This window comes from Bos indicus, chromosome 18, assembly GCF_029378745.1.
Source record: "Bos indicus isolate NIAB-ARS_2022 breed Sahiwal x Tharparkar chromosome 18, NIAB-ARS_B.indTharparkar_mat_pri_1.0, whole genome shotgun sequence".
In the NCBI taxonomy this organism is placed as follows: Eukaryota; Metazoa; Chordata; class Mammalia; order Artiodactyla; family Bovidae; genus Bos; species Bos indicus.
In genome coordinates, this window is record NC_091777.1 from 52,643,560 (window position 1) to 52,660,104 (window position 16,545).

At 43.8% G+C, this 16,545-nt stretch overlaps 1 protein-coding gene across 1 annotated transcript in view; it reads left to right on the top strand.

Annotated features, from left to right (window-relative positions):
* Positions 1 to 16,545, top strand: part of LOC109571749 (zinc finger protein 721-like) — a 51,969-nt gene that overhangs the window by 12,183 nt on the left and 23,241 nt on the right. Inside the window, exons 7-8 of the mRNA XM_019978271.2 lie at positions 1,863 to 3,687; positions 11,607 to 11,790. Of these exons, the coding sequence (XP_019833830.2) occupies positions 1,863 to 3,687; positions 11,607 to 11,790 (2,009 nt within the window). The remainder of the gene's footprint in view (positions 1 to 1,862; positions 3,688 to 11,606; positions 11,791 to 16,545) is intronic.

The window sequence follows — 16,545 nt, forward strand, 5'->3', positions numbered from 1 at the left end:
GCATTGTCATTTCTCTGCTCAGATCTCTCATTCAAAATAAAATCCCAGTATAGAAAGTGGCTTGTGATGTCCCCTATACCCGTCAGTTTTATAGTCTACTTTCAGAGACAACTTTTTCACAGGGCAGGGGTAACATAAGGGTCAAAATATTGACTCCTAAATGAAAAAGGAAAATCTTCACCCATTCAGGAAAAGGGTATAAGAATTTCAGAGACATTCCATCTGTATACCCCATGGCCATCTTTATGCCCTATGCTTTTTTATTTTTTTTGCCTTCCGAGTGATTCTTGCCAAGATTTTTTTTTTCTTTTTCACACTGTGTGGCTTGTGGGATCTTAGTTCCCTGACCAAGGATCCAACCTGGGCCCTTGGCAATGAGAGCGCAGTGTCCTAACAATTAGACCACCAGGAAATTCCCTGATTTTGTGATCATCGTGATTTTCTCTCAGCAGCATTCACTTAGGTTAGCCCTGCATCTAGTGAAGCCTTTCAGCTTCCCAGCTGTTTCCACTGCCTTTCCTGTGATGAGTAAGTTACCTGCAAAATCTCTCTTACTTTTGTAACATGGCTCAAACTGTCACAGAGGCATCAAACTAGGATTTATTTATCCATCCAGCATGTACTTCTGGAACACTGACCGTATCAGACAGAGTTCTGGGAGTGGTGATAAACCTGTGAACAGTACAAAATGCTTGTCCCTGTGGGTATTACATTCAAGCATGAGAAGACGTAAAACGAAAAAGATCAAGGACTTTTTGTGCCCTATACTATGTATATAGTATGTCAGATGGGAATATGTGCTATGTAAAAACAAGACAGTGTATGGCTAATGGAGATTTCCAGGAATGTAGAATCAGATCAGATCAGATCAGTCGCTCAGAATGTAGAATAGATAGGGAGAATTTAGTATATGATATTGTATGGTAATAAAAGAGGCATCACTGATAAGGCATTATTTGAAAAGACACCTCTAAAGAAGTTAGTAGCAAGCTATATGACTAATTGGTGGAACAGAGTTCCAAGGAGAGTGTAACTCTTCCTGTCCAATACTGACTTTTAAAATCTGTATTCCACCCTATTTATTTACTCCTTGCAAGGTCTTACTCTGTTGTAAAAATTAGGTTATCTTTTAATTTTTCAGTCTTTATTTTTCCCCCAGGGAAGTTGTAGGAATTTTATTGATGTGAAGTTTTAGAATAGTGTATGTTATTATAGTAAACTTTTCTGCATATTGTTTTCCTGAAGGATATTTCCCAGCAGGAGACAAAAGACCACTCTCTCTGCTTATACTCTGAACTTTAGGCCCTTAGGTGATAAATTATTTTCTCCTAAACATCTATCTTTCCAACCTACTAGGGCCTTCAAAGCTCCTTCCAGTGGAGTAAACTTCTAATAAAGCAAAAGTTTTCAACACTGCTTGGGGGTGTCTTCTGATAATCTGTCAGTAAGGGTCTTACTTGAGCTTTTGAGCATTTGGATCAGATGTGCAATTATGTGAAAGCTGTTTATGAAACACTTGTTGCAGCAGAGAAAGTAAGGCTTTGAGTAACATGCAGCCTCGTCTTGGTAAACATTCCCTAGGAGGTATTTTTCTTGCTCTATAGCTACTAGATCTCTAATTTATATTTCAGCTATGAAACTTATTATGATTCTAAATGAATCCCACTTATGTGTAGTGAAAGGGAGCCTGGTGGAACACCTCTCGGTGTCTGGAGGTATGCAAAGGATACATGATGCTGAAGAAAAATAGAAGTTTTTCATGTCCTCATAAGGCCTTAGGGTGTGGGCCTAAGTTTATAACCTTGGCATTTCTGAGCAAAGCACTCATATGCCCCATCTTTTAATTTTCTTTATCCTCTTAGGAAATCAGAATCTAAATGGCATAGAGACTCTTCAAGAAGTTGGATTAAGGTATCTGCCACACGAAGAATTTTTCTGCTCAAAAATCTGGCTACAGGTTACAGAGGAATTAACCAGGTGTCGAGATTCCATGGGAATTATTCAAGGAATTGGCTCTCAGTTGGAAAAACAAAGTGACACACTCTATAAAGATGAGTTCAGTAAAGACTTCAGTCAGAGTTCACATCTTCAAGTTCAGCGCAGAGACTACACTGGAGGAAAACCCTATAAAGGGGTGGAGTGTGGGAAGGGTTTCATATGGGGCTCTTACCTTCAAATGAACCGGACAGCCTCCACAGGAGAGAAGCCCTATAAATGTGAAAAATGTGAAAACACCTTCCGTCGGTTTTCAAGTCTTCAAGCCCATCAGAGAGTCCACAGTAGAGCAAAACTGAACAATCATGATATGTCACACAAAGGTTTTAGTCAGAGGTCATATCTTCATCAACATCAAAGAGTCCCTGCTGGAGAGAATCCACACAGATTAGAGGAGTGTGGGAGGAACATCAGAAAAAGCTCACATTTTCAGGCTCCTCTAATAGCCCACCCATTGGAGAAACCCTATAAATGTGAGGAATGTGGGCTGGGCTACAGTAAGCGCTCCTATCTCCATGTCCATCAGAGAGTTCACACGGAAAAGAAACCTTATCAATGTGAAGAGTGTGGGAAGGGCTTCAGTTGGCATTCACGCCTGCAAGCTCATCAGCGAATCCACACTGGGGAGAAGCCTTACAAATGTGATGCGTGTGGCAAGGGCTTCAGTTATAGCTCACACCTGAACATCCATTGTAGAATCCACACAGGTGAGAAACCGTATAAGTGTGAGGAGTGTGGGAAAGGCTTCAGTGTGGGTTCCCATCTCCAAGCCCATCAGATAAGCCACACAGGAGAGAAACCTTACAAATGCGAGGAGTGTGGGAAGGGCTTCTGCCGGGCCTCAAATCTTCTGGACCATCAGAGAGGCCATAGTGGTGAGAAACCCTATCAATGCGATGCATGCGGAAAGGGCTTTAGTCGTAGCTCAGATTTTAACATTCATTTTAGAGTCCATACAGGAGAGAAACCATATAAATGTGAGGAGTGTGGGAAAGGTTTCAGTCAGGCCTCAAATCTTCTGGCCCATCAGAGAGGCCACACTGGAGAAAAACCGTACAAATGTGGTACATGTGGGAAGGGCTTCAGCCGGAGTTCAGATCTTAACGTTCATTGTCGAATCCACACAGGAGAGAAGCCCTATAAATGTGAAAAATGTGGGAAGGCCTTCAGTCAGTTCTCAAGCCTTCAAGTGCATCAGAGAGTCCACACTGGCGAGAAACCGTATCAGTGTGCAGAGTGTGGGAAAGGCTTCAGTGTGGGCTCGCAGCTGCAGGCCCATCAGAGGTGCCATACTGGAGAGAAACCCTACCAGTGTGAGGAGTGTGGGAAAGGCTTCTGTCGGGCCTCAAATTTTCTGGCTCACCGTGGAGTCCACACAGGAGAGAAACCGTACCGATGTGATGTGTGTGGTAAACGCTTCAGACAGAGATCATACCTTCAAGCCCACCAAAGGGTTCACACTGGAGAGAAACCATATAAGTGTGAGGAGTGTGGTAAGGTCTTCAGTTGGAGCTCATACCTCCAGGCCCATCAGAGAGTCCACACAGGGGAAAAACCATATAAATGTGAAGAGTGTGGGAAAGGCTTCAGTTGGAGCTCCAGTCTTACAATTCATCAGCGAGTCCATGCTGGGGATGAGGGTGACAAAGACTTTGCCTCATCAGAGAATACATACAGCAAAGAATCTCTATAAAATTGCGTGAGTTAATACCTCACATGCGTGCTGAAATAGTCCTGTCGTAGAAAACAAAACATTTATTTCCTCCAGAACTCGCAAAGTGTCATGGTGGTTGGATGACCACACAGCAGAGAAGCCTCATGAGTGTGGAGACAGAGAGCTTCATTCAGAACCTTGACATTTAGCAGATACTACATGGATGAGAGGCATGGGAAGGATGGGTCCGATCTGGAGGGAACCAAAAGTACTAAGACAGAAATGCCCAAATCTCTTCCACTAGAATAGAAGCTCCCGGAAGGCATGGACTTTGTTTACAGCAAGTCCACTCTGCCTCTTCAGTGCCTACCACACTGCAGGTGTCCAGCAATGTTAAATGAGTTAAAGGGAGAAGTCACTTTTGAAATTTTTATTCAGTTCCTCTTTAAAGTTTTCTGTAAACTTGTAAACAGAGGAATTCTCCAAGGCTTGGAGGATTGGACTAGACACTTGGGGTCATCTTCCCAGCCCTGCAGGTCTTGTGAACTAGTGCTTATCAAACTGAAGGTCATAACCCATTAGTGGGTCCAGAATCACCAGGTTGTGTGTGACCAGCAATTTTGTATGCTAACAGTTCCTTATTGAGATGTAATTTGCATGCAAGCACATGCATAAATCTCAAGTTTACAGCTTCGTGAATTTTGATAAATGTATCTACTTGTGTAATCATCACCAAAATCAATATATACCACATTTCTATTAAACCTGAATGTTTCCTTGTGTACCATTCTTGTCAGTTCTACCTCCAGTGGCAGCAAGTATGATGATTTCTATATGGTGTATTAACTAGATCTGTCTGACAATATTTGTGTATCAACACAGGTTTCTTTATTTTGGTAAATACTTAGGAGTGGGATTGTTGGGTTGTAAGAGTATGTCTAACTTTGTGAAAAACAGGTGTTTCTAAAGTGGATATACCATTTTGCACTCCCACCACCAGTGCATATCAGGGTTTTATTTTATAACATTTCAGTAGTTTTATAGTGGTTTCTCATGTTGGTCTTAATTTATATTTCCCTAATGACTAAGTTTGGAGAAGGCAATGGCACCCCACTCCAGTACTCTTGCCTGGAAAACCCCATGGACGGAGGGGCCTGGTTGGCTGCAGTCCATGGGGTCGCAAAGAGTCGGACACGACTGAGCGACTTCACTTTCACTTTTCACTTTCATGCATTGGAGAAGGAAATGGCAACCCACTCCGGTGTTCTTGCCTGGAGAATCCCAGGGACGGCGGAGCCTGGTGGGCTGCCGTCTATGGGGTCGCACAGAGCTGGACACGACTGAAGCGACTTAGCAGCAGCAGCAGCAATGACTAAGTTGAGCATCTTTATACATGAATGTTTGATAACCATAGACCTATTTTCTTTGGTGAACTGTTTTCTTGTTCTAGATTTTTGAGTTAGTTATATGTTCTGGACACTTGTCCTTTGTCAGTTATGTGTTTTGCAGATATTTTGTCACAGCGTGTGGTTTTTGTTTTTGCCACATAGTATTTTTCACAGAGCATTTAAGTTTTTTAAATTTTTGATTAAGTTCAGTTTTTGTCTTCTGTGATTGTGCTTTGGGTTTCAGATATAATAACTCTGCCTAATTTAATGTCACAAAGGTTTTTCTGCCCCCACTTTTTTTTCCTACTCTAAAAGCTGCACAGTTTCAGGTTTTACATTTAGGTCTATGATCCATTTGAATTAATATTTATTTATTTGGCCATGCCAAGTCTTATTGGTGGCACGTAGGATCTATGCTCTTGCGGCATGCAGAATCTTTAGTTATGGGGTTCTGGGATCAAATTCCCTGACCACAGATCAAACCCAGGCCCCCCTGCAGTGGAAGCCAGAATCTTAGCCACTGAACTACCACAAAAGTCTCTGACTCATTGACTTTGGTGACTCAGACTCATATGAGAGACACAATAAAGAATCAACCAAGTTACTGTATTCTCTTGGGCCCATGAAGGCTATAATACACTTTTGAGCTTGTATGTTTTTTGCTTCGCCACACTTGTAGGATCTCTAATCTCAGCCAGGGATTGACCCCAAGCCACTGCAGTGAAAGCCTGGAATTCTAACCCGTGATTCAGCAGGGAAGTCCCTATAATACAACCTTAAAATGTTTTTAAGTTTTTCTCGGGCCCAGGAGGGCCGAGAGGAACTACTCCACATTCAAGGTCAGGAGGGGTGGCTGTGAGGAGATACCCCTCGTCCAAGGTAAGGAGCAGCGGCTGCACTTTGCTGGAGCATCCGTGAAGAGATACCCCATGTCCGAGGTAAGAGAAACCCAAGTAAGATGGTAGGTGTTGCGAGAGGCATCAGAGGGCAGACACACAAACCATAATCACAGAAAGCTGCTGCTGCTGCTAAGTCGCTTCGGTCATGTCCGACTCTCTGCGACCCCATAGATTGCATCTCACCAGGCTCCCCCATCCCTGGGATTCTCCATGCAAGAACACTGGAGTGAGTTGCCATTTCCTTCTCCAACACATGAAAGTGAAAAGTGAAAGTGAAGTTGCTTAGTCGTGTCCGACTCTCAGCAATCCCCATGGACTGCAGCCTACTGGGCTCCTCTGTCCATGGGATTTTCCAGGCAAGAGTACTGGAGTGGGATGCCATTACCTTCTCCACACAGATAGCTAGTCAATCTAATCACACGGACCACAGCCTTGTCTAACTCAATGAAACTAAGCTATGCCATGTGGGGCTACCCAAGATGGGCAAGTCATGGTGGAGAGATCTGACAGAATGTGGTCCACTGGAGAAGGGAATGGCAAACCACTTCAGTATTCTTGCCTTGAGAACCCCATGAACAGTATGAAAAGGCAAATTGATAGGATACTGAAAGAGGAACTCCCCAGGTCAGTAGGTGCCCAATATGCTACTGGAGATCAATGGAGAAATAACTCCAGAAAGAATGAAGGGATGGAGCCAAAGCAAAAACAATACTCACCTGTGGATGTGACTGGTGATAGAAGCAAGGTCCGATGCTGTAAAGAGCAATATTGCATAGGAACCTGGAATGTTAGGTCTATGAATCAAGGCAAATTGGAAGTGGTCAAACAGGAGATGGCAAGAGTGAACGTCGACATTCTAGGAATCAGCAAACTAAAATGGACTGGGATGGGTGAATTTAACTCAGATGACCATTACATCTACTACTGGGCAGGAATCCCTTAGAGGAAATGGAGTAGTCATCATGGTCAACAAGAGTCCAAAATGCAGTACTTGGATGCAATCTCAAAAAAGACAGAATGATCTCTTCATTTCCAAGGCAAATCATTCAATATCGTGGTAATCCAAGTCTATGCCCCAACCACTAACGCTGAAGCTGAAGTTGAAAGGTTCTATGAAGACCTACAAGGCCTTTTAGAACTAACACCCAAAAAAGATGTCCTTTTCATTATAGGGGACTGGAATGCAAAAAGTAGGAAGTCAAGAAACACCTGGGGAAACAGGCAAATTTGGCCTTGGAATACGGAATGAAGCAGGGCAAAGGCTAATAGACTTTTGCCAAGAGAATGCACTGGTCATAGCAAACACCCTCTTCCAGGAACACAAGAGAAAACTCTACACATGGACATCACCAGATTGTCAACACTGAAATCAGATTGATTATATTCTTAGCAGCCAAAGATGGAGAAGCTCTATACAGTCAGCAAAAACAAGACCAGGAGCTGACTGTGGCTCAGACCATGAACTCCTTATTGCCAAATTCAGACTTAAATTGAATAAAGTGGAGAAAACCACTAGACCATTCAGATCAGATCAGTCGCTCAGTCGTGTCCGACTCTTTGCGACCCCATGAACCGCAGCACGCCAGGCCTCCCTGTCCATCACCAACTGCCGGAGTTCACTGAGACTCACATCCATCGAGTCAGTGATGCCATCCAGCCATCTCATCCTCTGTCGTCCACTTCTCCTCCTGCCCCCAATCCCTCCCAGCATCAAAGTCTTTTCCAATGAGTCAACCCTTCGCATGAGGTGGCCAAAGTACTGGAGTTTCAGCTTCAGCATCAGTCCTTCCAAAGAAATCCCAGGGCTGATCTCCTTCAGAATGGACTGGCTGGATCTCCTTGCAGTCCAAGGGACTCTCAAGAGTCTTCTCTAACACCACAGTTCAAAAGCATCAATTCTTTGGCGCTCAGCCTTCTTCACAGTCCAACTCTCACATCCATACATGACCACACGAAAAACCATATCCTTGACTAGACGAACCTTTGTTGGCAAAGTAATGTCTCTGCTTTTCAATATGCTGTCTAGGTTGGTCATAACTTTCCTTCCAAGGAGTAAGCATCTTTTAATTTCATGGCTGCAGTCACCATCTGCAGTGATTTTGGAGCCCAGAAAAATAAAGTCTGACACTGTTTCCACTGTTTCCCCATCTATTTCCCATGAAGTGATGGGACCAGATGCCATGATCTTTGTTTTCTGAATGTTGAGCTTTAAGCCAACTTTTTCACTCTCCACTTTCACTTTCATCAAGAGGCTTTTTAGTTCCTCTTCACTTTCTGCCATAAGGGTGGTGTCATCTGCATATCTGAGGTTAGTGATATTTCTCCCCGCAATCCTGATTCCAGCTTGTGTTTCTTTCAGTCCAGCGTTTCTCATGATGTACTCTGTGTATAAGTTAAATAAACAGGGTGACAATATACAGCCTTGACGTACTCCTTTTCCTATTTGGAACCAGTCTGTTGTTCCATGTCCAGTTTTAACTGTTGCTTCCTGACCTGCATACAAATTTCTCAAGAGGCAGATCAGGTGGTCTGGTATTCCCATCTCTTTCAGAATTTTCCACAGTTTATTGTGATCCACACAGTCAAAGGCTTTGGCATACTCAATAAAGCAGAAATAGATGTTTTTCTGGAACTCTCTTGCTTTCTCCATGATCTAGCGGGTGTTGGCAATTTGATCTCTGGTTCCTCTGCCTTTTCTAAACCAGTTTGAACATCAGGAAGTTCACGGTTCGCATATTGCTGAAGCCTGGCTTGGAGAATTTTGAGCATTACTTTACTAGCGTGTGAGATGAGGGCAATTGTGCGGTAGTTTGAGCATTGTTTGGCATTGCCTTTCTTTGGGATTGGAATGAAAACTGACCTTTTCCAGTCTTGTGGCCACTGCTGAGTTTTCCAAATTTGCTGGGATATTGAGTGTAGCACTTTCACAGCATCATCTTTCAGGATTTGAAATAGCTCAACTGGAATTCTATCACCTCCACTAGCTTTGTTCGTAGTGATGCTTTCTAAGGCCCACTTGACTTCACATTCCACGATGTCTGCTCTAGGTCAGTATCACACCATCGTGATTATCTGGGTCATGAAGATCTTTTTTGTACAGTTCCTCTGTGTACTCTTGCCATCTATGACCTAAATCAAATCCCTTATGATTATACAGTGGAAGTGAGAAATAGATTTAAGGGACTAGATCTGATAGATAGAGTGCCTGATGAACTATGGACGGAGGTTTGTGACATTGTACAGGAGACAGGGATCAAGACCATCCCCATGCAAAAGAAATGCAAAAAAGCAAAATGGCTGTCTTGGGAGGCCTTACAAATATCTTTGAAAAGAAGAGAAGCAAAAAGCAAAGGAGAAAAGGAAAGATATAAGCATCTGAATGCAGAGTTCCAAAGAATAGCAAGGAGAGATAAGAAAGCCTTCCTCAGTGATCAATGCAAAGAAATAGAGGAAAACAACAGAATGGGAAAGACTAGAGATCTCTTCAAGAAAATTAGAGATACCAAGAGAACATTTCATGCAAAGATGGGCTCGATAAAGGACAGAATGGTATGGACCTAACAGAAGCAGAAGATATTAAGAAGAGGTGGCAAGAATACACAGAAGAACTGTACAAAAAAGAGCTTCATGACCAAGATAATCACAATGGTGTGATCACTCACCTAGAGCCAGACATCCTGGAATGTGAAGTCAAGTGGGCCTTAGAAAGCATCACTATGAACAAAGCTAGTGGAGGTGATGGAATTCCAGTGGAGCTATTTCAAATCCTGGAAGATAATATACCAGCATATTTGGAAAAGTCAGCAGTGGCCACAGGACTGGAAAAGGTCAGTTTTCATTCCAATCCCAAAGAAAGGCAATACCAAAGAATGCTCAAACTACCGCACAATTCCCCTCATCTCACACACTAGTAAAGTAGTGCTCAATATTCTCCAAGCCAGGCTTCAGCAATATGTGAACCGTGAACTTCCAGATGTTCAAGCTGGTTTTAGAAAAGGCAGAGGAACCAGAGATCAAATTGCCAACATCCGCTGGATCATCGAAAAAGCAAGAGAGTTCCAGAAAGACATCTACTTCTGCTTTATTGACTATGTCAAAGCCTTTGACTGTGGATCACAATAAACTGTGGAAAATTCTGAAGGAGATGGGAATACCGGACTACCTGACCTGCCTCTTGAGAAATCTATATGCAGGTCAGGAAGCAACAGTTAGAACTGGACATGGACCAACAGACTGGTTCCAAAAAGGAAAAGGAGTACGTCAAGGCAGTATATTGTCACCCTGCTTATTTAACTTCTATGCAGGGTACATCATGAGAAACGCTGGGCTGGAAAAAGCACAAGCTGGAATCAAGATTGCTGGGAGAAATATCACTAACCTCAGATATGCAGATGACACCACCCTTATGGCAGAAAGTGAAGAGGAACTAAAAAGCCTCTTGATGTAAGTGAAATAGGAGAGTGAAAAAGTTGGCTTAAAGCTCCACATTCAGAAAACGAAGATCATGGCATCTGGTCCCATCACTTCATGGGAAAGAGATGGGGAAACAGTATCAGACTTTATTTTTTTGGGCTCCCAAATCACTGCAGATAGTGATTGCAGCCATGAAATTAAAAGACGCTTACTCCTTTGTAGGAAAGTTATGACCAACCTAGATAGCATATTGAAAAGCAGAGACATCACTTTGCCAACAAAGGTCCATCTAGTCAAGGCTATGGTTTTTCCAGTGGTCGTGTATAGGTGTGAGAGTTAGACTTTTAAGAAAGCTGAGCGCCAAAGAATTTATGCTTTTGAACTGTGGTGTTGGAGAAGACTTGAGATTCCCTTGTCGGCAAGGAGATCCAACCAGTCCATTTTAAAGGAGATCAGTCCTGGTGTTCTTTGGAAGGACTGATGCTGAAGCTGAAACTCCAGTACTTTGGCCACCTCATGCGAAGAGCTGACTAATTGGATAAGACACTGATGCTGGGAGAGATTGTGGGCAGGAGGAGAAGGAGACAACAGAGGATGAGATGGCTGGATGACATCACCGACTTGATGGACATAAGTTTGGGTGAACTCCGGGAGTTGGTGATGTACAGGGAGGCCTGGCGTGCTGCAGTTCATGGGGTCACAAAGAGTTGGACACAACTGAGCGACTGAACTGAACTGAAATTGTTTTTATCAACAGCTCTATGTAGATTTCCAAACGTGCAGCTTCTGGAGCCTTCACTTTGTGCGATGTTCTTTCAGAGAATCTGAAGTTCATCACTGGAGTTTGAACTAAACTTTCAAATGATACGTAGTTTTGCTCTCGGATTCAGGAGAGGGTAACACTGGCCCCTAGTAGGAATCCACCTTACTGCCCAGGAAGTCGACTGCATAAACTTTGCCTGCAAGGGCATTGTGGAAACTATAGTCCAACATCTGTGAGGGGGCTTAAATACTTCCAGTGCAAAGAATGAAGTGTTAGTCGCTCAGTCGTTTCCGATTCTTCGAGACCCCAAGGACTGCAGCCCGCCAGATTCCTGTGTGTATAGAATTCTCCAGACAGTGATACTGGAGTGGGTTGTCATTTCCTACTCCAATCTTCCCGACCCAAGGATAGACCCTGGGTCTCCTGCACTGCAGGCCTCAGATTGCAGACCTTTTGAGAAAGTGAGCGGTATGCCCACTTGGCTTTCTGGGAAGTGTAGTCAACAAGTTCGGTAGGCTCGCGGTCACTTCCGCGCAGGCGCAACCCTGGCACGGGAATTGTGGGAAATGTGTCTCCAGAGCAGCCTGTGGGTGGAACTTCCGCTCTGGGCGGAACTTCCTCTCTGGGCGGAACTTCTGCTTTGAGCTGCCTGTTATCCCCCTCTCCTACCTGGCAACGGTGAGTGGTTTCCGCATTATGCGACCCATGGGAACGTCTTTGGGATCCTGCCTAACCCAGTCATCAATTTGGGGGAAAGAGCTGCTTCAGAGAGCAGTGGTTTGAAGGATGGGGCGTGGAAGGTGGTTCCTTTGGGCTGAGGCCTTTCCGTTTCCGGAGGTGGATGGGATCAGTTCTGGCCTAGTTGAAGGGTCTCCAGATCTCTCCCCGTAAGGACCGTCCTCTCAAGCTGCACGCCATCTTACTCTGTCATTTAACGCAGTAGAACATTGGATGAATTAAATTTCTCCTCCTCCTCTGACGGTTTTCCGTAAGTTTGGGATGAGGTTACTTCTCTTAAAAAACAAGGTTCAAGAAATTCCCTGTTTGTCCAGTGGTTAGGACTCCGCACTTTCACTGCCAAGGACCTGGGTAGGATTCCTGGTCAGCGGAGTAAGATCCCACAAGCCGCTCATGGCGATTCATGGCGATTCATGGGGTCGTGAAGAAGTCGGACACGACTGAGCGACTGAACTGAACTGATGGAAACCACAATGACTGGCACCTAAAATCTCCCAAAGCACCGCACCCACAACCACATCAGGCACGTAGGCCACACAAGCACATAAGCACTATGGGTATCAGGTTCATCCCCAAAGCCCAGTGTCATCAGTTTAATCTTTAGACCTACAGAGGCCTAGAAAAACTACCATATGGGATGCAGTGTCCATGATTCCCAGAAAAGTCTTAATTCCTCTGTTTCCCCCTTTTATCTTAGAGAATAGGGCCACTGTCTCTGGTGAAGACACGGAGAACTTGGTCCCATCCCTAAGTATGGTATTTGGCTGGAGACATTTGAATCTGCAATGTCCCCTTAAATAAGATGCAGCATCCAGTTAGCATGGGATTTTCCTAGCTTCTGTCCTTATCTGTACTTCAATTTTTAAATTTATCCTTCAAGGAGGAGATTATCTCAAAAGTTTCAGTAAAGCCATCAGTTGTTTGGTACTGCACAAAAATGAGAGTTGTGCATGACCTGGACTGGACAGAGCTTCCTGCACAGGACCCTTCTAATATTCCCAGACACTGCAACCCCTGGGACATCATGGGAGTTGGCGAGTAGCACACAAGGCAGTTTGAGCTTGGCCAAAAGCCTGGGTAGGATGTAGTCTCCTGCTCTTCTAGGAGTCACCTCTCAGACTTCTGTCCTCACCCACTGCACCAGCTTATCCCTGGTAACAGGAAGCTTATCTATATCCTTTTTGTCCCCATGTGGCCAGAGGGTAGCCAGCAGCTCAGTTTTTCACTCAGGGAACTAGTACTGCCAAGAGACAATGGGACTGACAAGCCCTTGCATTTCCACCATGCCATGTGGAAATGTCGCTGCTCAGTCTTACAGGATTTGGGCTTTGGTTCGGTGTTTTGGGACAGAGCCTAAAGAAGCAGGGTTCACTCTAGGTTGGATGCTGTCAGAAGGCTTTGGGAGAGCAGAATAGAACAAAGATAAAGTCTAAAGTGGTAAAGAAGTAGCAGTCACTGTTTTAGCCAAGAGGGTGATGTTTGGTATTATGTGGGTGGCACAGTGACCTTATTTTTGTCTTTCTAAACAAAATTAGGAAGAAGCCTTGTTTTGTCTTACTTTACCCATAGTCTCAGAGACACCTCATTTGAGGATGGTATTCTGTGATTGGTTTATATCCTAAAGGAGAATAACATTGGCCTAGTTGGAGTGCTGTGCCAGCTTCCACATGTCAGGGGCTGTTTTGTTTTCACTTCTCAGATTCATTCAATGAATCATTATATAATCATCATTGAAAGGTTTTAGATTTTCAGTGGCTTTTATTAGAAAATATCTAGCTTATATTGAGTTTAGAAAAATAGAGGCAAAATACGAGACTTGAAAAAACAAGTACATGTGGGGACTTGTCTGGTGGCCCAGTGATTAAGACTCTGTGTTTCCATTGCAGGGGGTGTGGGTTTAAACCCTGGGCAAGGAACTATATAAGATCTTGCATGCCATAGAGTGTGGGCAAAACAAAAAAAAACCAAGTCTGTGTGTTGATACATGTTAAGTATGTTTATAGGGAGAAAAAAAATCTGGTTATCTTCAAGGGGACAGAATCTAAGTATCATTCCACCACCACCACCACCACGACCCCCCCCCCCCCCGCATTTGGCTTTATACTGTTTTAATTAGCAATGGTATGGACCTAACAGAAGCAGAAGATATTAAGAAGAGGTGGCAAGAATACACAGAAGAACTGTACAAAAAAGAGCTTCATGACCAAGATAATCACAATGGTGTGATCACTCACCTAGAGCCAAACATCCTGGAATGTGAACTCAAGTGGGCCTTAGAAAGCATCACTATGAACAAAGCTAATGGAGGTGATGGAATTCCAGTGGAGCTATTTCGAATTCTGGAAGATGATGCTGTGAAAGTGCTACACTCAATATCCCAGCAAATTTGGAAAACTCAGCAGTGGCCACAGGACTGGAAAAGGTCAGTTTTCATTCCAATCCCAAAGAAAGGCAGTGCCAAAGAATGCTCGAACTACTGCACAGTTGCACTCATCTCACATGCTAGTGAAGTAATGCTCAAAATTCTCCAAGCCAGGCTTCAGCAATATGTGAACCGTGAACTTCCAGATGTTCAAGCTGGTTTTAGAAAAGGCAGAGGAACCAGAGATCAAATTGCCAACATCCACTGGATCATCGAAAAAGCAAGAGAGTTCCAGGAAAACATCTATTTCTGTTTTATTGACTATGTCAAAGCCTTTGACTGTGGATCACAATAAACTGTGGAAAATTCTGAAAGAGATGGGAATACCAGACCACCTGACCTGCCTCTTGAGAAACCTATATGCAGGTCAGGAAGCAACAGTTAGAACTGGACATGGAACAACAGACTAGTTCCAAATAGGAAAAGGAGTACGTCAAGGTTGTATATTGTCACCCTGCTTATTTAACTTATATGCTGAGTACATCATGAGAAATGCTGGGCTGGAAGAAGCATAAGCTGGAATCAAGATTGCTGGGAGAAATATCAATAACATCAGATATGCAGGTGACACCACCCTTATGGCAGAAAGTGAAGAGGAACTAAAAAGCCTCTTGATGAAAGTGAAAGTGGAGAGTGAAAAAGTGGATTAAAGCTCCACATTCAGAAAATGAAGATCATGGCATCCGGTCCTATCACTTCATGGGAAATAGATGGGGAAACAGTGGAAACAGTGTCAGACTTTATTTTTCTGGGCTCCAAAATCACTGCAGATGGTGATTGCAGCCATGAAATTAAAAGACGCTTACTCCTTGGAAGGAAAGTTATGACCAACCTAGATAGCATATTGAAAAGCAGAGACATTACTTTGCCAACAAAGGTCCATCTAGTCAAGGCTATGGTTTTTCCTGTGGTCATGTATGGATGCGAGAGTTGGACTTTGAAGAAAGCTAGCGCTGAAGATTTCATGCTTCTGAACTGTGGTGTTGGAGAAGACTCTTGAGAGTCCCTTGGACTGCAGGGAGATCCAACTGGTCCATCCTAAAGGAGATCAGTCCTGGGTGTTCATTGGAGGGACTGATGCTGAAGCTGAAACCTCAATACTTTGGCCACCTCATGCGAAGAGTTGACTCATTGGAAAAGACTCTGATGCTGGGAGGGATTGAGGGCAGGAGGAGAAGGGGACGACAGAAAATGAGATGGCTGGATGGCATCACCCACTCAATGGACATGAGTTTGGGTGAACTCTGGGAGTTGATGATGGACAAGGAGGCCTGGCGTGCTGTGATTCATGGGGTCGCAAAGAGTTGGACACGACTGAGGGACTGAACTGAACTGAACATATGTTTAAAAATTACTACCTATAATAAGGATTTTAACCAGAAAATATTAATATTTAATACAATAAATACAACATTTCATATTAATATAAACATCCTCCCTCACCAATAGAATCCTCCTCAGTGCTCAGGCATTAAATCATAGGCTTTGGGAATCACAGTGACTCCAGTGACAAGCTCTTCAGCAATGATGCTTGCATTGAAATAGCAGACAATTTCTTAACTTTCTGAAATTTGGGTGTTTTCACATCCAAAGTCGGGATTGTATCAACTTCAATGAAAAGTTCAGGTGAGGGAAGAGCACTTTTCCATGAGGGCAAGCTTCCATTTTGGCCCTCTCAAGTTTGTTTTTCCTGCCAAAGCAGTGGTACCAAGGGTCTGGAGTTGGCATTGTTACCTCCTTCCTTCCTCATTGCCCCTCCCAAGTCATTCCTCTTTGCGTATTCTTTTATCTCACAGCTTTAGCCTCATAACATCAGATTACACTAAAATGAGCCTACATTCAATCACCTTGTGTCCCCTAAGCAGTTAATATCTTGAAGATTGTATCTTGTTCCTGTCCAACAACACTCCTGCCAAAATTGGGAGACATTTTGATTTCAGAAAGTCATGTCTATGGAATATTTTCACTGGGGAACTCAAGGAAAAGTAACAGATTCCGTACAGGAAACCTCATTACCACCCCGTGAGTCGGGACTGTGGGGTTCTTTCCGCTGTGGTATTTAGGGAAGTGTAGTTAAGGAGCTCCCCGTAGTTTCAACACTTCCTGGAAAGCGAGACTCTGGTTAGTGTCCCTTGGCATTCGGGGAAGTGTAGTTCTGACACTTAGTTACTTGCACTTCCGCTCAGGAAGAGGAAATCTGATGATTTCTGGGAAATGTAGTCCAGACGCCCTGCGAACTCCTAGGACTTCCGTTCAGGGAGAGTGAGGTTGGG